The following is a 22,075-nucleotide window of genomic DNA, read 5'->3' as shown; positions in this document are numbered from 1 at the left end:
CCATATATCCACCTTCATTCTTGGGTATTGGTGGGGAACTTGTTTGACTTAACCATTTCCTCTAAAAAGCCCCTCACTAAAGAGACTCTCCTGTGGTCGTAGTGTTCTCCAACGCCTGTCCCTTCACCAAAATCTTGTGTGATGGAACCATGTGTGTCAGGTTGTTATAACAACATTCCAGTAACACTTATGGAGCTTTGGCCACACCAGTGCAGGGCATGGTGCTGAGATCTATTTAAATCTCACAGTCACACTAGGGATGCTATTGTGCCCCACTTTACAACTGAAGAAATAATATAAGGTTAATTAAATATAAGGTTAATTAACTTTCCTAAAGTTCTACAGGCAACTCACTTTGCTATTGAATGTGGGACTCATGTCCGGTGGGTGCCTCAAGCCTAATGTGGCCATCTGTTCTCAATAAGCCCATAACATGTAGAGAAAAGAAAAAGAGATTTATTCAGTGGGAAGAGGGACAGAGACCAGTGAATCCCCCAACTTCATCTTTGGGGTTTGGTCAGACTGAAGTGTAGATGGACGGGAGTGTACATCTGAACAGTGCTGGTTGAAGGCAGCCCTGCTCATCACTGTCCCATCATCATCTGGCTTCAGCCTCATCCTTAAAATGCTCTGTCCAGATGTTTGAATGGTGTGAAATCTCTTTCTGGGAGACAAGTTTCCCCTCTGGCTGGTGCCCATTCCTTCTCCAACATGAAATTTCTGGGGAAACTCCCATTTCTTTGGGGTCCATTGTTCTATCCATCTGATAGATTGAAAGACTAAAGGGTCTCCTTAGAATACTTTCATTTCTGTCAGGCCAGTTATGGTGTGAAACAAAGCTAAAAACATAAACCAGTTCAACTCTACCTTATTTCGTTAGTTTATTTATTTTGGGGGCAGGCACATGCTATGGTGTTCATGTGGGGATCAGCGGACAACTTGATGGAGTTGGGTCTCTCCTTTCACTTTGTAGGTCAAGGTCTGTGCTAACTGACTTTACATGTTGAGTTACCTCACAGGATTTTTTTAAAATTTTTTATTATTATTACTATTATTTGTGTGTGTGTGTGTGTGTGTGTGTGTGTGTGTATGTATGTGTGTGTGTGTGTACATGCACGCACATGCCCAAATGCCCAAGAGGGAGCAGGAAAGAAACTGCTGACATGACATTAGGGTGCAAGGTTTTTGTTGTAAGTAAGGAAGATAAAATATCCAGAGGCATCTGGAAGAATCCAGAGCAAAGACAAAGAAACACAGAGTGAACGTAGTCGGGGCTCTCTGAGACAATTAAGAGAGCATAGCAGGGGAAGAAGGGACAGTAAGAGACAGAGAAGAGAGCAATAGAGAGAGCAGGGGGTGGACAAATGTGGACTAGAAGGAGGATGAGAAGCTAGGGGGAGGGAAGAGCCAGATGGCTAGCTTGGATTTTGATATGCTGATAGGCATCACAGGTATCCAGATGGCCCTTTTGTCACAGGTAAGAGAAATAGCTCTTTTAGGCTGATAGAAACCTGTTCCTGAGGAATGATGGTGACTTTCATCTATAGAAATTCTTCTATAGTCAATTTCTGGATGTTTGAACTTCCTGAGACCTAACACGTGTGTGTGTTTCTTTTAAACAGTGTCTTACTAGGTAGTCTAGGCTGCCCAAAATCTCAGTCTCCCTTCCTAGCATCCCAAGTACTAACATAAAAAGTTTCTGCCATCATGTCTAGGTTTAGATTGGGTTTTAAAAACATCTATTGTCTTGAGGTGGTTCTAGTTCTGGGTCATGTGGATGATTTCAGAATCTTGCAGTGTCTGATTTTCTGAAGTCTCAGTGCGCCAGGCTGGTCCCATGCTGCCTTTATTGCTAAACAATTTGGAAAGTCTGATCTTATCTGATGATTCTGTTACAATAGCATGGCCTATTGGCCAGAATGTTGTCTAGAGTCACATAGGTCCACTCTGCACCAGAATGAGAGGTGGCCTTCCAAGAGATGCTCTTTGCTACCAATGTCTCCTGCTGGACAAAATTTATATAGTGAGGATTGTCCATCTCTTTAATCTCATTTTGGGGCCCTCAAAATGCAGCTTGTTTTCTTCCACTGAGAAAGGGAAGATGCCCTTGACATTCAGGCTGGAAAACAGAGCTCACAGCAAGCACTGATGCCGTCCTAATGACCCAGGATGACTTCATGGTATTTCCTGTAGGCAGGACCATGCTGACTATGGTGGATTAGGTCAATGCTGAAACACTCAGTAACCATAAAAACAAGGGCAGCATTTGAACCAAAATGGCTTGAAGGAGTGCTATATCTTACCAATAAGGGCTCCAAATTTGCTCAGTCTTTCTTATCTTCTAAGGAATTATTAAAGTATTCAATCCAAAGTTCCCCCACTTCTAGCACTTCCTGAGCAGCTTTGACATCCCCTACCCTGGACAACCTTTATGATAGTTCTTGCACATGTTGACTTGAAAGTGCCTAGAAAGTTGACTAGATTCTAACTTGGATCCCAGCTCCTCCTCTTTTCTCCCTGTTTTTGCACAAATGAAATCTGAAACAGTAACACTGACTGTAAGCTGGGGATCTGAGTTATTTACATTCTCTGGGTTTTAATTCTCATGTGCTGTGTTGAACTGAAGACATGGAATTTTCAGCCATATACCAGATAGGCTCTGAGCCATTTTTTCTTTCCCTGACCCCTTATGTCAACTCATTTCTTCTACATGAACTATGCTACCCAATTGCCATCTTCCACCCAGATTACATGTAAATTTCCAGTTTATTCTATCACCTATTCTATGTGTCATAATTTATTGATATGTGGAAGTCAGTGAGTAATGAGTACGAAAATATTTTATTTACACTTATATTGGCAGATTTTCTTCCTCGCACTCATTCTCAGGTGACACCTTACAGGGAACAGTTGAGGATGAGCTGGTATGTGTCAAAGAGTCAGGTGTATGCCAGGGTTTCTTATTGCATCACACAATATTCATTAGTTTGACATTAATAAGATTTCAAGTATCATATACAATTTAGGTATGCTCCTATTATTACCCCCTTTGTATTTAGGATTTAGGTCTACTTCTTATTCTAATTCCAACACTAGAGTCTAAACAGAAATGTGAACTCAGTAAATGGATTTTTAAAACATTTTAACCTAGAGTGTGTAAGTTATGAATTGAATCAATGATGGCTTTTGTGTGTGTGTGTGTGTATGTGTGTGTGTCTTTATATAAAATAAGCAGTGACATACACCCCAATATGGCAACATAGCAAATGGAAATTGCTACACATCAGATGTTTTTCTGTAATGGAGAAAATATAGTGATAAAAATAATCTGAACAAATTCTCTCCACCGAGCTTTTGTTTCATTTAAGTGGAACAAAAGCTACCGAAGAAGAGGACAATAAAATGATGCTTTGCTAAAAGGATAAAGAATACGACCCCACTCTATTAGTGAAACACACCATGAATGCATTCCGGTTAATAGCATCTTTTTGCAATCACTACTTTTTCAATTACAGTGATGCTAAGAAATAAATAGGCTAAGGGAGAGAAAAATGATCAGAAGACTCCTGAATTAGACTAGTCCTTTGGCTGGTTTTAGTTGTTGGTGTTTTTAAGCAACCAACTCTTGGGTAAAAAAAAAAAAAGAATCTAAAAACAGTTTACTGATAGGGCATAGATTGACATTTTCAGACTCGAGAAATGCCGAGTGTTATTGGGAAGGCAATGTTTCATTACCCCATCTCTAGAGGTATTAGAGATTCATTCCTGGTGTGGTGTGCAGCATCCTTCTCTTCCAGCTGTGCTCTGTTGTGCTGTTAGAGAGGCTCTATTACAGTAAGGGGCTGCTAACTAGGTGTGATGCTACAATTTCATGCAATGTGATTCCTCTGGGGTATTTCTTCCTGTCCACGAGTCCTAAATGACCCGACTTTCACCAGTCCTGAGCCACATGCAAGAGTGGCTGCAAATGCTACCCTTTAGGAGCATCTGAGTAGAAATGCAGTTTTATTTCTTCTTTAAGGGATTTTACATTTTTATTCTCCCCCCCTCTTTTTTTAAGTGGCACCATAGCTACTTTTGTAGGGAATGTGGTATTCTGAGAAAAAAAATAACTGAAATGGATGAGCCAGACTCTTCACGAATTCTCACAAATAGCAAGACAAAGATATGGATACAGAGGAGAAAGTGGTCAGAAAATTTGTCATAAACCACAGAGCTTTGGTTCTGTTGTGATTTGTGAAGGGTAAATATGCGTCTTTTTAAGAACTTGGGCAGCTCCTCCTGCTGGCAATCTCTTGACTGGTGTCTTGTTGTGGTTCTCACTGGGGTCAGAACCAGAGCGGATCTAATTAGACCCATCCTCTGGAACCCTCCTCCTATCCACTCTTCTCTGCCTCTCACCCTTCTGAGCCCTGTGGGGAGAATAAAATTTTAAAAATCTGTCAAAATGTATGATCAGTGTTAGGATTTTTTAAGTGCATCTATGCTTTAAATACTACTCAATTTTTTTTTTTTTACTAAAGAAAAGTTAGAAGAAGGAGGGAGAGACTCAGAATGGGTCAGTGCGGGAAGCCGGCATTATAAACTCAGAAGCAGGCTTTCTCTTTTTTTGTGCCATGTGTAAAAATTATCTGCGGAACTTTTCCAAATGTGGGTCTGACTATTGCAGAGTCTGAGCCTTGGATTTGGGAAACAGAAGTGAACCCTTCTCATGAGTCCTAGCTAACTCCTATGCTGCTGGTCATGGGCTCAGGCCTTGGCCATGAAGCCCGAGAATACAGCTATCCTTTAAGCTAAAGATGACTGGCTGCTTCTCACTTAGATATGCAGCCAAATAAGAGGGGAAAGTAGGACACAAGAGTGTTATCCAACTATTAATATTCTCCTTTAGTTTGACTGTCCTGCGAAACTCCGAATTCTAGGCAAGCGACTGGTCTGTGACTGCTGGACCACCTGCCCATGGAAGTCATAAAAGCAAACCCTGATCGGAGAACCACGAGTTCTTGGTTAGAAGTCTCTGAGATCTTATACCATGTCTATTATCAGAAGTGACTGCACCCAGAGGCCAACATTTTCCATTGAAATAATGATGCATTCTGTTAAAGCTTGTGCAAATATCAGACCTTAGGCAGTGTCTGGAAGTGACGGGAGCACCATAGTAACATCAGGCTGGGCCGGGAGATTAGTCTCATCATCGTCATACGATCATCATATAACTAGCCCCACTTGACCTCAAGTTCCTTTCAGGCTTTGGTTTCCAGGTATCCATGTAAGACTAGGTTAAGACTCAACAAACTGAACATAAATATTTTCTTTGGAAAGGTTGTACCCAGCCCATTCATTATTAACATTGGTAATGTTAGCCAATAGAAAGCAAAATAATATTTTATCTATAGCTTAATTTTCTAAGCTGGGGATAACAAGCCTGTAAATGACAAGTTGATATTTTCTGTCGATTTGATTGTTTTTGGAGGTAAAAATTTGCTTAAATTGCTCTGTAGATATGAGCATTCTTCAGATTTAAACACAGATAAAAAGAAGTTTCCTTGATATTTGATTAAAAATAAGTAACTTCAGAAGTTTTAGAAACTGAGTGAGTGAAGGCATCGAGGGCAGCTGACCCGTAAAATCTTCCAGTTTTGGTGAAGTCATGTTAGGTTGTATTTTAAAAGTCCTAATAATTTGCCTTTTGATTTGTATTTTATTGGTAAACTCAGTGGAACCGGAATAGAGAGACGTGGAAGCCTGTGGCTGCGAGACCTTTGCCCCCTCCCTGCCGTAGCGGCTTTTTCATTCTTTCTTCTGATCTTAACAGACATGGGCTCAACCAGCAAAGTTAAACATTTCTCAGAGTATTCCCACCATCACTGATCAGTTGAGAGGTACATACCCTGAGGAGATTGCAAGCTTTGAGTATGTCCCTTCTGGAAGGTTGAGGTTGTGGCTCGCAGGACAAGGGAATTGACTACTAGCCCCAGGTCAGGGACCTGCATTTCTGCAGATTTTTCTTTGCACTGAGGACCACAGCTTGTGTAGCTGACCCTTTCATAGAGCCAGACATAAATGAATCATACTGCAAATCTCCGTATATGAACAGAAAGCTACTGGATGCACAGGACCTGCCTCATCAGTACATCACCGGAGTGCCACCATCAAGAAGAAACACTGCAAGCAGTGCCATTGTGTTGAGGGTGGCCCTGAACAATGAGCGACCTTGCCATTTCTTTGGAGATACGTGTTATATGAGCAAGGTTTTCTGGATTTCAAAGACCTTTTTAAAATTGCACCACTTCCAAGTGGCTCAAAATCTGTGATTAAATTGCTTCATCCTTTTAAGAATATCAGCTTGCTCCAGAGTTTCTAATACCAGCTGTATACGGATATTCACATACATACATCATGCACTCACAACTCAGCCCAGAGCGGGCCTGCAGGGTATCAGGAGATGGCCTTCTTTAGGGGAGGTCTTACACTCTCCAGAAGACAACAGTACCGAAGGGCCTTGCCTACCACAAGCTCTTTATCCACTAATAGTGTGCCATAGAAGTTTGTTAGCATTTGTTGGCTCTCTTCTCATTTCTCTTCAGCAAGTATTTACAGTCATTGTTCTGGATATCAAAGGAGTTCTTCTACGCTTTTAATAGATAGATATGAAAACACATGATAAAAAATGTCTCCAACTTAAGGAAAATTTGATAAATTCTGAGGAATAAATCTTTAAAAATCTCTGTAGAGTACAAACTAAATTCACATGTAAAACTGGGTGAGTCACTGAGCAAAATCATCAGGAGGTAATCAAGTCCGTGTAAGGGATCTGTGGGGAGTATTTGTTCTTTACCGAAATATCCCACATCTCCCTTTGACTTTCAGGTATATATGCAGCCTTAAAATAAAAGTCATCATTTAGCACCACTGTGTGCCTAGACCCTAAACTCAAAAAAGCTGAGATTCCTCTCCAAGAGTCACGTGAGTCACAGCCAGTAAAAAGAAATGCATTTTTTTTTACATTAACACCATCAGATATTCTTATTCTCTGAGGTTCTTGCAAAGGCACACAAATCCATGCGGATTAATGAATGTGGGGTGTAAGATGTCTTTCATAGAGTTAGCCTTATTACTTTAGAGTCTCAAATCCCACCAGCAGTGTGTAGAGTTCTGTACACAAGCATGTGTGTGTCCAGTGTCACAAAGAGAACCCATCCAATGATAAAAAAAGGTGTCTAACAGAGGCAGTGGTCCCACAAAGGGTTCTCTATAGGCACTTCCAACACTTCCGCTCCCTTTCTGGCATTGAGTAATCTTGAAGAAATTGAAAGAAAGGGAAGTTTAATTTAGACAGGCCTTCTGCCCTGCTTAGCTTGGGTTCATCTGCTCAACATGAAATAGTAATGCGCTCAACTGCCCGTCTTCTGTAAGTAACCTGGGCATCCCTCAGCCACTGGTGGAAACTGCAGACAGTGGGTGAGAACGGTCTGAAATACCAGAAGGAGCTGGCACATCCCTGTGACCTTCGTGTGATTACGTTTGTGCTAATGCATGGAGGAGAGACTCCCACATTCAGACTTCTGAGGAACTTGATTCATTAAAAATGCATTGGTCCTTAACAAGGGAACTTTCTGTTCTGTCTGTCGAATGATGGCAGACATGGGGGAGTACATTGGGGTGAGCAGTCTGTTTGAGGTCCTTTTTCTCTCAGTCCCATATCACTGCAGCCACTACCTTGTCCTCTTTACAGAAACAGTGTGGGAAGGCTCCAGAAAAGAGTTCCCCCTCATAGGCTGAAAGCTGTTTGAATCTTAAAGGGACTTCTGTAGCGGGGTCTCCTTCACAAAGGGAGGCAAATTCAAATCTATACTGCAGCACGCATCTGCTGTATTGGAGTCGCTAAGAGATGCCAAGCCTGGCTATCTGTGTTAACCAAAAGATGTCACAATGAAAATGTAAAAAGGAATTTGAAAAACAACAACTTCACTGTGAGGAAATGCCAGTTGTACATTGAAACTATTTGGAAAAGAATTTCTTTTAAGTATGTATAGACTTTTTCTTGTCACAACTGCTTAAACAATACAGTATAACAATTACACAGCATGCCCATTGCATTTAGCATTCTGAGCAATTTGGAGATGAATTAAATGAATGAGAAAGGATATATAGGTTACATGCAAATGTTAAGCAGATTTAGATAAAAGACTTGAATGCCCTCAGATTTTGGTTTTCACAGGGTCTGAGAAACAGCTCTCTGCCCACATTTTACATGTTACAAAATAAACATCACATTTTGTAAGCTCTGAGAGACTCAAATAGGGAGCTCCATTTCAGACATTAATCTTATAGCACACAGTACATGGTGAAGTATGTACACAGTACATAGCAAAGTACCCTTAGCTTATATATAAGATATTTCTGAAGTAAGTACCCATAGAGATTAGAATATGTGTCATTTGGCTTTGCTGGGTGAATATTAAAAGCCAAATTGAATGATATGAAATATTCTTTTAAGTACAAATTTTATTAAAGTACAACAACCAACAGATGAAGCAGTTATGTAGCAAGCACGCAGAGTTTACAATGAACTTACATGTATATTGTCTCATATGACACTCACAGCAGTCAGCTTGTGAAGGAAGTACTCTCGTCATTCCTGACTTTCATAAGGGAAAGCTGATGAATAAGCAATTGGAAGACAATTCTAAGTATGTTCCTAGTGAGGTGGCAGATCTAAACGTAAACCTGGCCAAGTTTACAATGTAAGAAACCTTGCCTTTAATATTTTTACCTTTTTTACCAAACTGCTTCCTATATCTTCTCCAGTCAGCTTTCTGTGACTGTGGCGGAGTGCTTGACAGGGAAGAACCCTTGGGTCAATGGTCTGTTTGCTCCTTTGTTTGGAGGCCACAGAAAGGCAGCATATGATGGACAGGACCCCTTGGGTACCAGAGTTATGATGGCCGGAAAGCAAAGAGAGCACGAGGAAGGGACCAGCATCCCACTGTCCTTTTCAAAAGCATGCCCACAGTGGTTCAGCTTCCTTCTGCTAGTCCATCCTACCTAAGGTTCTATCACTTCCTCATCATATCACAGGCTGGCAATAAGGCTTTTAGCACATGGGCTGTAGGGACCTTCTACATCCATGTTGTAGCAATCTGTCATTTGGGATTGAGATAGAGTTTGTCAATGAACTAATAATTTAAAGATGTTTCCAAGATTTATGGTATAGAGTTTGTCAATAAACTAATAATTTAAAGGTATTTCCAAGATTTATGCTAATCAGAAGGAAGTAATCAAATGAGTGTCAATGTGTATCTTAAGCTGAACCTCTGTTTGTAGTCACTAAGTGTGAATGAGATGTCCTGACCTGAGAGCTCACAGTCAAAGGGGACCACGAGCAAAGAGGATGAAGACATAAGACGATGGGATAGAAGAAAAGGAAGTGACGCACAGTGAATATGATCAAACCACGTTACGTTTTTAGGAAAACATCACACAACATTTTTTTCTACGTGTACTAGTTGCTGACAAAAACATAAAGGTTTTAGAGCACATGTCATTCACCCCACAGTTGGCACTGGAGGGCTCCAATGGTGTACTATGTTTTCCAGACTCCTGGTCATCTATAATATTTATGTTTCCTTATCTTTGCCATGGAAATGCCTAACCTCAAATTCTTAGCTATCACACAGTAAGTGCTGCTTCAAATCTCTAAAACCTTTAGCCAAAGCCTTTTATTCATTCTGACTGCTGGATTCCCCTCTGGCTCCAGCAAGGCCCCTGTACAGGAACTTGCCTTCCAAGCAAGCAGATTAGTTTATGGCCCTACAAGGTTAAGCGTGATACATGTGTTTGGGGAAAATGGAGATGCACGTTAAGAGGAAACATTACTTTTTGATCCAGGCGGGAAAGCATACATAATCTCCTCTAGAGCCTGTGAAAGACTTCATTTTACACATGAAATTGTGTGGAATTGCCCCAGACTGCGTTGAACATGGTTTTTGAGCATAGCTGTTCTCAGAACAAGTTGCTGAGCACCAGTTAGGGCCTCAGAGCACCAAAGAATAAATATAAGCAAATGTAATCTGTATGGAATTGTAGAGAATAAACATATACTACTGTTGGCACAGTGCCTGGATGGGACCAGTTCTCAACATTACAGTGGGATGTGTTAAGAACAGAGTCAAAAATAGACTCTGAACACATGAAGAAAATATGACACAAAGGGGCTTATCGTGCTGTAGAAAATTCTGATATCAAGTGTACATTTAATCGTTTAAAAAGGGACTTTTTGATTTTTCTGTACATTGTAAAACTTTCTTTTCTGGTATAAAAATCCAGGCCTGAGAAGCTGGAGGAAGCAACCACATTTTTCTAAGCAGTGAATTTTTAGTCATTTGCAAATTAGCCTAATCTTCATATTTGATCAAAAGCATTATTTGGGGGCTGAATGGAGACCATGAGATTATACTATATAAGCTGCTTCCGAGTTTAACATGCCCTGGTTTTCAAGCATAATAAAGAAACTACACATAAAAAATTCAGGGGAAAGCTCTTTTGTATATATGGGGATTGCTGGTATCTTCTGATGGGTCATCTTACTCTTGTTATTAAATGACAGTGATCATTAAAATGCCAAACATATCTCGACAGAATTTGGTTTATAAAATGTCAGCAAGTCTGTGTTTTTATTAGTTTGTTCCAAATCAATTTAGAAATTTCAATAGACTGCTTGTAAGAATTCCCTAAGCAATGTCCATTCCTGACTTTCTGCACAAAAAAAATATTACAAATTAATCAGATTTTCAGATTTCTGCATAATGGCTTTGCACGTTTATTGCTTAATCCTATTATAAAATGCTGTTATGATTGACACATCGCTGTGGAAATAGAAGTCAATTGAATAATATGTAGCAGTCAATTTTATTTGTAGCTTAATGTGCTGAAGTATTTTTTCCACATTTCCATTATTTATAAGTCTGTCCCTTTGGAGACGATATAGAAGAATTTGTTTTAAATGAGCCAATAATACCTTCTTTAAAATTTATAAGCATGACAGAATCATATCTTTTTTCATTGGTTGGCCTCAGCATGCCAGTAAACAGAGTCTGAAATGTCTTCCACTTGCTATTCATAGGACAAACACCAGGAAAGTGGATCTTGTTAAGGTTTGCTTAGAACTGGATTTCAACCACCCCAATAGAAAACGCCAAGAAAAGTCCCCAACAGGGACACTTCAGAAATGGCAGTTTTGTTTATTTTTATTCAAGTATTTATATATATATTTTTTACTCAAGTATTTATTGTTTCTACCATTATCCGAACCACTTTGGTTTGTCCTAAAATCAAGCACAAACACATGCAGACAATGCCCAAAGGCTTTAGAGATTTGCTGTCAGGGTGCTTGAAATGCAACAGGATCTCAGCACGGGAATACAACTAGTTCAGTGCCTACCGGAGCGGGTCTCTGTGAATTGATGGGAGACATTTCTCTTTTGCTCTGCACCCAGAAAACTCGCCTAAGGGGACCCATATTCCTTTTAGGACACTGTGGAAGGGCGCGCTAGAAAGGGCTGTGATTCATAAGAGTCCATCCAAGGCCAGCAAGCTGACCTAAGGGAACAGAACAGAGGGAAGAATCTCTACCAGTGGACAATATGAGAGAGATGGTCATGTCTGAGACTATACTTTGGCTTTGGACAACTGGCTTATCTATTATTCATTTAAGCATAACAGACACATTTCACAACATGTCCCAAAACATGTGCACACACACATGTGAACTAGAGTGCGCTTTCCAAACTGATGTCTAATGTAAGTCTTTTGGCATGTATATGAAAGAACACCTTTTCCTATTGTCTATCTCCTGATGACTTTGGCCATCCTGAATGTACTATAGCATCATTTTTGCCATAACTGGGACTACTGAAAAACCACTCTTTAATAAGCATCTATTCCTCAGCGTCCTGTGATATCACAGAAATATACTGTTGCTAGGCTGCTGTTGATACTAAGGAGGCTCTTCTTTTGAATTCTAGGGGCCAGAGGAAACACAGTCCTATCAGACCCAGGAACTCCTGACCAGCACCAGGCCAGTCAGACCCACCCCCCATTTCCAGTTGGGCCACAGGTCAGTATCACTCAACTGCTTTCCATTAGGCTGCATTTAGGATGGTTTTACCATATAAATAACCAAATAAATAATAATGATTTAAATCCAATTAACTCCAACAGAGCAAAGATGATGATAAATTTTTATATGAAAAGCTATATGACTACATTATTTATTAAATACTCTCAAGAAAATATGTGTTTGCAAAAGTCTCTTCTTAAAGGAAAGGTTGGTTTTAATCATGTGGAAATTTTTTTTCCTTTAAAACCTACTACATCTAGGCTGTTGGCTACCATGCAGTTTTTTTTTTAAGTAAAACTTTAATGACTGGAGTGTGAAGAAAATTAAGTTATTTCAACCTTACTATAGCCATTTTTGAAATACAAGATGTGATTTAATATAAAAAAGTTAATGCAATTTTAATGCAAGTTCAGCTTATTGGGTTTGACAATACTGTACATCACACATAGCTCTTGCATTAATAAAGAAATACATTCATTATTTTTTAAAGTCCAATATTTGTTTTTTTGCAGCCTGGCGTGGGTTATATGGAGATGTAGAACACAATTATAAAAGCCTGGGCTTCCTTTAACCTCTGCCATCTACTGTGAAACTTTCAGAGTTCATCTTGCTTTTAGGGAGAGAAATGTCTGTGCCTTTCCCCGTTGCTGCTGTTGTTGTCCCTGGAAATCAATCACTTTCAGTATAAGGAGGGCTTGCCCAAGTGGAAAGCTTGACTCAGTTATGTCACTCTTATTCTAGTTGCCATAAAATCTTCCAGTGGCCTCAGATCCTATCACCCATCTCAGAGACCACACAGCTCCAGACATGAAGACTGGGCAGTGTCTATTTGGGAGATCAAAACCTAGATTGAACTCATAGACATGAGTCATGGACTTCTATGTGTCATACCCTCATAATGATATTCTTCTTACCTCATATGTTCATATGTGTAAATGCTTCTGTATGTGTGTGTGCACAGATGTTCCTAGAAGTCCATGAGTCTCAAACTGGTCTAATACTCCAAGTTAGGTAACTAGAATGACTAACTCAAGACAATGAAGAAGCATGGCTCTGTGCCAACTAGGAGCAGACACACCCTACATTAAGCCCAAAATCCAGTCTTAAAATTCTGCATGTCAAGTCTCTAAACCTGTGTATAGTCTGAGAACTACTACACGCTTCCTTTGAAACATTGCACTGATCAGTCACAATATCTTACCAGGAACCAAGCTACAATTTCATTATTGTTCCCTAAGTCTGATGATTTTTTTCTACAGAGTAACTTCATATTTTTTAAAGGGAGGAGCAAAGTTATTGCTATAAATTCAATAAAGTGAACAAACACATTGGAAGCCCAATACCTCTCAAGAGCTTCTTTTGAAAGATCTAGATGGTACACCAGAGGGATAGCCAGAGAATGTGCCCACTCTTCAGATGAAATAGTCCCCTTTCTCTTAATCTGTTCCTTGTATAGACTCTGGAACAGTCTATCCAGTCTTAAACTTGGCCTCTCCATTCATGAGACATGAACTTCCAGGAAGTTATGAAACTCTGTGAGTCTCATTGGTAGGATAATTGAAATGTAGGGTCTGGTGATTATAATCTACCTTTATATCATGTACATATTTAAATACATTTATTATGTTTCATCTAAAAGAAAGTTAATCCTAAATAGAGTTTAATGGATTAAAGACCCCAAGATTAAGTGACTTGTGCAGCTATTTAGCCTGGCCAGAACCACAATCTTAGGATATGACTCCAGTGAGAACCCTACCCCAGCACTCAAACAAGTTTTATTCTCTACTGCTGCCTTTTACACCAAATGGTGATTATTCAATCAAAAGTGGACATAAACACGTGTTTTAATAATAACATCTTAATTGTGTGAAAAATATGAGAGAATTAACAGAAAAAAATTTTTAGTATTATATCTTAGAGTATAAATATTTGGTTTTCTATTACATTTTATGTCTTGACACCTCTCACACACACATATATGTGTTAACACACATGCACACACACATATTACCATCTCAATAGTAGCCACTTGTCTATTTAGAAACTATCCAATTACTTTTCATATCAGAAACATATTTTTAACTTTCCTAAATAGATACCCAAATGATCCATGTTAATGAATACACAGCACCTCACCAAGCTTAGCACTATACTATGAACAGCTTCACCATTTATGTAACTCGAAGTATATTGCATAATTTCGTACATTTATCTCTTTTCCCTTTGAATTCTATCTTGAAACTGTATCCTAAGAATATATTCTGAGTCAAACAAGGATGAATATATTTGCCGCTCTTGAAATGTATGTATTTCCAAATTGCTTTCCCAAAGAATTATGCCCGCAATCAGGTCCTCCAGCCACAGATGTGTGTGACAGCATTACTAAAGACCTTCTAGCTTCCAGAAAATCTTTGACACTATTTTTGTTAACGTAATCATTGAAAACAGTGTGTTATTACTATTTTTGAACCAAAATAGAATAAAAATCCTACCAAAATCAATGAATTCTTTCTGTAACAACATAGAAAAAATTAGCTGAACGCTATAAATATATGAGAACTGGGATCTAATGAAAATTCAATTGAATTTGCAGTATATAAAGACATGATATTTCTTTTAAAGATGTTTAAGCTTCAAGGAGATTCTGAAAAAAAAAGAAAAATTTCAAAGGTAAATTTCAAAGGTAAAGAAAACATAATGTCAAACTTTTTCCTCCTCCCAGTCTTCTTTTCTGGGATGGAGTATGCTTCTTTGCTGCTTGAGAAACCTTTTGACTGGATATAATGGAGGCATCGTGCTTTAAAAACCATGTGTTATTTCTGCTGGAAAGTGAGCCAGGTCTCTCCTGTTTTGCAGCCTCTTCTGACGGCACAGCAGCTTGCCTCTGCTGTGGCAGGGGTGATGCCGGGAGGCCCCCCAGCCCTCAACCAGCCCATCCTCATCCCCTTCAACATGGCAGGACAACTAGGCGGTCAGCAAGGCCTAGTCCTCACGCTGCCCACAGCGAATCTCACAAACATCCAAGGGCTGGTAGCAGCAGCTGCAGCGGGAGGCATCATGACTCTGCCATTGCAAAATCTACAAGGTAACATCATGCCCAGGTGCTGTGCAGTGTTACACTCGTTCTTCTCTGAAATGGAAAAAGTGTAGCGTAGGGATGCTTCTATCATAAAGGGCATAAAAGGCCTCTATGGAAAGCAACATTTACAGCTGTTTATGAACTCTGAGCTTATCTAATCTGTGGTTTTATCAACCCTCATTTCCTCTCATGAACAGCAACTTTTCGGGTCCTCCAGTAGTTACAAGCAATCATGACGGGGTACACCATCATTTAAATGTGAAACTGTAGCATTGTTATTTGAAGACTCATTTATAATCTGGCAAGGTATTCAATTTGGCCACATGCAAGGAAAGGTAGGGTGTTCTTTACATCTGAGCTAAGTGGTTGGGACACCATAAATACAAAATGTCATATGGAATTATTAATTTAATGATTATTTTGCTACTATGTAGGCTTTAGATGTAAGTATTAAGCTGTATTATTTCAGCTTTTTGGTAGAAGCAAGACCTGGTAGAAGGGAGAAGTTTTTATTTAGAATTTGAATTTTTTAGCTATTCTTAAAAATTTTGAAAAGAACAACAGTGGTTGTTGTCAGAGAAAGAATAATTATGGTGAGAAATGTTATGAATAAGAATATAATGTCTGGTGACAAAAAAAGAAAGAAAAGAAAAGAAATTTAAAAAAATTCAACTATTTACTTTGGGATACTTAAAGCAGCTGGCAGTCTTCATTTATGTAAATGTAAGAATATTTTTGTTTTACAGAATAAAGGTTTGTCTGGGTAAGTCCTCAGAATAACAATTTAAAGTACTTTTTAAATTGGTCAGATGTTAGATGCTTATATGGTTTTTTAAAAATTGGTTAGCACATCCATTCACACACTGAAGAACAACTAAGAACTAAAGGATCTTGTTCCTTTGGACCTCTTTGCAGTCTGTGTTCTGATATTCCACCCATTGTGGCTACTTCTTAACTTTCAGTTTAATGTTTAAAACAAAGTCTCCCTTATACTGTTAAATTGTGCCAAGAACTTGGCCATTCATAAATCATGCATGCTCAGGATACACTAATGCATGAACTTTGCTTGTTTCAAATTTGAGTGCCTGAGAAGCCAGGAACTTGAGATTAAGCAAATAAAACAGGAATACACAAGGTGAAAGCCGAAGCAACAAAGTGTAGGGCTAGGCTTCTTAATGTAGGTGGGTGATGAAATCTTAATGAAGAAACGGGCATTATCAAAATGCAGCCTTCCATTTGGAACATGTGTGCTTATGGGAATCTTGAATATTATAAATAAACATCAGCTTGCCGAGCTCCTGGGCTGTGAATTAATTCTGCTTGGTTAAGATGGACACCAAAGTCAGAGTGAAAAAAAAGCAAGTCTTTTGTACTTTCACTGCTGGCCAGTGTTGTTGGGATTTTTCGTACCTGTTATTTAAGAGTTTCAAAATCAGTGCTGGCCCAGTGTGCAGCAAGGTCATCCCTGCTTTGTTTTCAATGTGAAATGTGGGCTTGTGCTTTGGACCTTGACTTCTTGGCACTGGTGTTTTCACGTCACACCTGTGTCTGTGCCCAGGGTAAGGGCAGCAGAAGCGTTAACTCCTTTCGTCTCTTGGTTCCCTTGACAAATGTTCCAAACAATATTTGTGCTCTCAACCAAGCTCATGTCGGCCACAGAACTGTGAACAAATATTTTTTCCCTTTGAAGTCATCTTTAAAATTTTAGTGATCAAAGGAGGGGATGAGGTCATTCATGTGAAACTCTCTATCAGGAAGTCAGCTGACTGGGGGAAGCTTCCCTCATTGGTCTTAACATCAAGCCCCTCCTTGAAGGATGTTGAACATCCTCTCCCTCGAGGTCCAAATCAACACCAGATAAGAAAGTTCTACTTTTGGTTTCTTTAGGCATTTCTGACCTTCCCATATTCTCTCAACACCCAGACCTCACTAACCAAAGATGTAACCCTACTGGTTTACTGGCAATTGGGATATTTCCAATCTCCAGGGTTAAAAATCAGCAAATTTCCAGGAAAATCAGAAAGATTTAGTTGCCAAGTGATAAGTCTGAAGGTGATAAGGATGATAAATAGAACGTTTATCTCCAAGGTGATCAAGATCAACGTACATTACTTGAAGAGCAATCACCTTGCATCCAGTCCATCAACATTCAGCCCAAGGCTGATCTCAACACCTTTAGGTGACCTCCTATAGCAGTGGCTCTCAACCTGTGGGTAGTAACCCCAGTGGCAAACCTCTATCTTCAAAAATCTTTGCATTATGATTCCTAACAGTAGCAATAATACAGTTACAAAGTAGCAGCGAAAATAATTTTATCACTGGGAGGTCACCACAACATGAGGAACTGTATTAAAGAGTTTCAGCATTAGGAAAGTTGGGAACTTTGATTCTACAGTCTGTGATGATCCCTAGGCAATGCTTTGGTGGTGAAGCTTCCTGAGTTTTATTGAATTGGAGAAGGCCATGTCATGTGGGAAAATGGCAGAGAAAAATCATCTCTAAGGGTTCGGTCTACTTTGAGATAGAATGACATCTCTAGATGTCCTCAACTCATAACTTTTCTCAAAAGTTATGGTCCTGCCAATGAACACATTAGAATGATCTGTACACACATGTATGTATTCAAAATTAACAAAAAGGGTAGAAGGCTGTTCTTCTTGCAGAACCCACTCCTCATACAATAAACATGCTAACTTCAGCCCAAGGTTTTCACTATTTGGGGGGGCGTGTAGGGTGTTTATTTTGCTAGTTTGTTTTGAGACAGACTTATTTGTGTAGCCTTGGCAGTCCTGGAACTAGCTTAGACCAGGCTGGTCTTGAACTCATAGAGATCTGAGTACAGAGATTACAGGCATGCATCACCACCACTTGGCTGATTTTCAGTCTTTTAAAATGACTGATAAGTCTGTTCATCTATAATAAACATCCCACTTTCTCAATGATTTGAGTAGGGAAAGTTACGGGGGGGGTTTAATTGTAACACACCTAGTCCTAATCATATATGTCATACTTAGAGCCAGATAGTTCCCTCTTTCCTCTTGTAGAGTATTATGGGTTTTTTTAGTTCATGATTTTACTTAACCTGCAAGAATTTTGTCTTATGATTTTCCAGCTTTCTTGTCCAATCCTCCCTCTGCCCATTCTTGTAATTCAAAAGCTAAATATTTGCTAGGAAGATTAAAAATATGTTTCTAGCACCAGTTTCTGAATGGCTTGGAGCTCCGTGAAATGTTTTCAAATATTTTCCTTTATACTAATGTGATTGAGAACTTATCGTCTACATCCTCTATCAAATAACAATACAGTTCTCAAAGGGGCCCATAATGCACAGATGCTCATGATGAGCGCTGGTGAAGAGATGAGAGTGATCCTCCTAGACCCAGGGGTTCACTGGACCATCTTCCCGTCCGAATGTGGTCCTAGACAGCAGCAGGGAGCTTGAAAACACAGAACCTCAGGCTGCAGCAGAAACCTGGACCAGAATCTGCATTTTCACAATTTTCCCTAGGCAATTCCAGTACACATTCATATTTAAGAAATGAAAGAGACTAAGATGCTTTCTTATCTCCAGTTGGCAGCTCCTCTCCTCACACAGTCTTGGTCCATTTTGGCTCCTATATAAAAATCCCATGGCCCTGGTGGTGTACAAACAGCAGACTTCCTTTCCTGCAGTTCTGGGGTCTGGGAATCTAAGGTCAGTTCTGACAGGTGCCCAGTCCCTCCTCCACTGAGTCCTCACTCGCAGGAGAGACTTTGGGTTTTCTTTTTTAAGGACACTAGTTTTTTACTCTGATCACTTTTTAGAGGCCTTATTCACACCAGTTCTTAGGGGATTCAATTTTGCTACAAATGTGGGAGGAACACAAACATTCAGGCCATTGTATCCCCTAACACTGGCAGATTTCCTCTCAAGAAAGAGATTCCCTCCCATCTTAATGCTGACATTGTGTTGTTTGTAAAGAATTTTGTTGATGGTTCCATACTACAAGAGTAAGGAACAGAGCATTACATAGGGTCCTAGGAATGGCCTGTAGGCAAATCTCATTCTAGCCCAAAGTGAGGTCTGAGTCCCAGAGTATCCAAGTGGCTATGAGGTGGCTAGGTGAACTAATTTCATGTATGCAGCAGACAAATGACTAAAACTCCATTTTACATCTTTTGCTGTTGCATTCAGGTCACTTCTCTACTGTAACTTAGGTTCATTTGTGGTCCACTTTCCAACTCTAGTAGCTATGAAGAACTTTATACCACTACCAAGCTCCATTGTGTTTATAGCCTTTGATTTCTAATTTTAGAATACCTAAGAGAGAAATTACCTGTTAGGATGGGATATTTATATTCTGGATTTCCTTAATTTCACTAGCCGAGGGGGAGTGTAGTTGTAATTTTCTTTTTGCCACCAACCAACTTCCAAATAAAGACATGGAGATTTATTATTAATTATGAATGCTCATCCTTAGCCTAGGCTTGTCCCACTAATTCTTCTAAATTAATTTAACCTGTTTCTATTTCTATGTTTTGCCTTGGTACTTTTTACCTTTTTTTCATTCTGAACATCCCAATTTCCTCTTCCTCCATGTCTGTCTGTCTGTCTGGCCCCTGGCATTTCCCTATACTTTCCTTTTCTTCTTTTTTTGAGCCTAAATTTCTCCTCCTACTTATACTTCCTGCCCAGTTCCACCTATACGCCTTTATCACTACTGACTCTTCAACTTTTTATTAAACCAATCAGGTTCCTTAGGCAGGCAAGATAAAACAGCAACACATCTTTCCACAATTAAACAAATGTGACATATCTTTACATAATTAAATAAATATTATGCAACATAAACAAAGCAACACATCTTTGGATAGTTAAACACATATTCCAGAACATGGGAGATTATCAGGCCCCATGTTGAGGTGCTTATTCTTAGTCAATGTGTATTAGAATGTATGGAACCTGAGCAAGCATGCTGAGGGAATATGCTAGACCCTTTGTGCCATGGTTATAGGACAGTAAATCTCTAAGAAAGAAAATTGCTAAGTGTGTTTTATGTCACATTATTTTGAGATTCATTTAAAAGTCATCATCTTACCAACTCCTCTGAAAAGCGAATCCTGTGCTGAAAATAGTGCAGAGTTCCTCAGGAAAATATCAATTAGTTGTAATGGCAAAATAAAATCTTCTTCCCAGAACTCAGACAAATCTGTTGAGTCTTTTATTTTGCTTAAACTCAGTCAGAAAATGAGAACATAAGCTTAGACAGTGTGGGTGTCAGGGACAATGGCAGCAAGGGGAGACTGCCTCGGGACAGATGGGCTGCGTTAGCAACCTGTTCTCACGGCCCAGACCAGAGTGACCCACTAATCACCATGGGTAGCACAAATGGAGAATATAAATGTGCCATGGAGATTTATGTCGAAGTGTGAAGAACAGTCCAGTTAAGTCGGGCAAAACATTTAAATTAATGACCAAAAATACATTAGAGATTGCAGCTTAACCTGAACATGGAAAAGCAATTAGTTTCAAGGCAAGTTTAAAAAGAAATCAGGTCAAAGATGGTTTTCCTGTCCTTGGCTCTGGCAGGAATCCTGCCCTGCTTTTCTCTGACTCCCTGGATTAGTCTGCTTCATGTTGCTATAACAGAATCACTGATGTCAGGTCCTAGGCGAATAGATTTCCTCAGTAGGCAGTTTGGGAGATTCAAAGATTGAATGAAATTGGATATTTTCATAGGTTTGATCTCAGGCGAAGGCCTTTTGATCCTCCACAATATGGAGAACTAGAAAGGGAATCAGCTTTATATAGAAAAGGCTAAGCACATGGGGAAACCCTATTAACAACCCATTCTTGTGAGATTTACATTGCAAGATAAATATGAACTCCTTCTGGGGATGATGTTCCCATTATCTGATTGCCTTTTAATGGCATCTTCTCATCTATCAACATTTACATCATTCCAAAACATAGAGATCATCAGATTACCAAGAAAATGCCACCACGTAGAGATCAAAGTCCCATCCAAGAACCTTTGCTGAACAAGCCATGCCTACCTATAACATTCCCCAAATTAATGTCTTTCCATGGTAAAGTATTCAGGGATGCTTTGTGTGAGCTGTATTCTATTTCCTTTTCGTTTGTGGTGGCATTGCCATCACTAGGATATTGCATGCAATAAAGTACATGACCCTTAGTGCTTAGTCCAATGAGCTCTGATGATAGCATATGACCTTGCAGCATGCATCCACCACAATCAATAAACAAAACATTTCATCAGGCGGTGGTGGTCCATGCCTTTAGTCCCAACACTTGGGAGGCAGAGGCAGGTGGACCTCTTAATTCAGGGTCTACAGAGTGAGTTTCAAGACAGCCAGGGGTACACAGAGAAAACCTGTCTTGAAAAACCAAAATGAATAAATAAATAATTTTATTATTCCACCAAAAACCACTTGTGCCCCTTTTCAGTTAATCCTTTCTGTCTAAATTGACAATTCCAACTCTGGTAATCATTAGTGTTGTCTGTTCTAAAATGACAAGTAAATAAATTCATATTGTTTTTAAACTCAGATTTTATATATATATATATATATATATATATATCCTTTTGTTTAATCTCAAAGCAGTTTTCCATTATTATAGTACACCACATCTGCTTTTCCACAGTCATTCCAACATCCTATTATGCAGACACCCTCAAAGTCCCCTCCACTGGAACCAAGAAAATGTTCTTGGGAGTTGTATGAGGTAGGACTCTTTCGAAGAATAGAACCAATGGAGTATGTGTACACACACACACACACACACACACACACACACACACACACACTAACTACAAAGATACAAAGAGAGGATTCATTGACTAGTTTATATGATAGGCCTTGGCAATTTAACC

The 22,075-nt window shown here is 39.4% G+C and overlaps 1 protein-coding gene across 1 annotated transcript in view; it reads left to right on the top strand.

Moving 5' to 3' along the window:
* LOC125417637 (POU domain, class 6, transcription factor 2) overlaps positions 1-22,075 on the top strand; it is a 370,123-nt gene that overhangs the window by 100,545 nt on the left and 247,503 nt on the right. Inside the window, exons 2-3 of the mRNA XM_087896666.1 lie at positions 12,027-12,118; positions 14,978-15,206. Coding sequence (XP_087752792.1) covers positions 12,027-12,118; positions 14,978-15,206 — 321 coding nt within the window. The remainder of the gene's footprint in view (positions 1-12,026; positions 12,119-14,977; positions 15,207-22,075) is intronic.

This window comes from Myodes glareolus, chromosome 14 (genome assembly GCF_982192425.1).
Source record: "Myodes glareolus chromosome 14, mMyoGla1.1, whole genome shotgun sequence".
Taxonomy (NCBI): domain Eukaryota; kingdom Metazoa; phylum Chordata; class Mammalia; order Rodentia; family Cricetidae; genus Myodes; species Myodes glareolus.
This window is presented reverse-complemented; position numbering and strand designations above follow the sequence as displayed.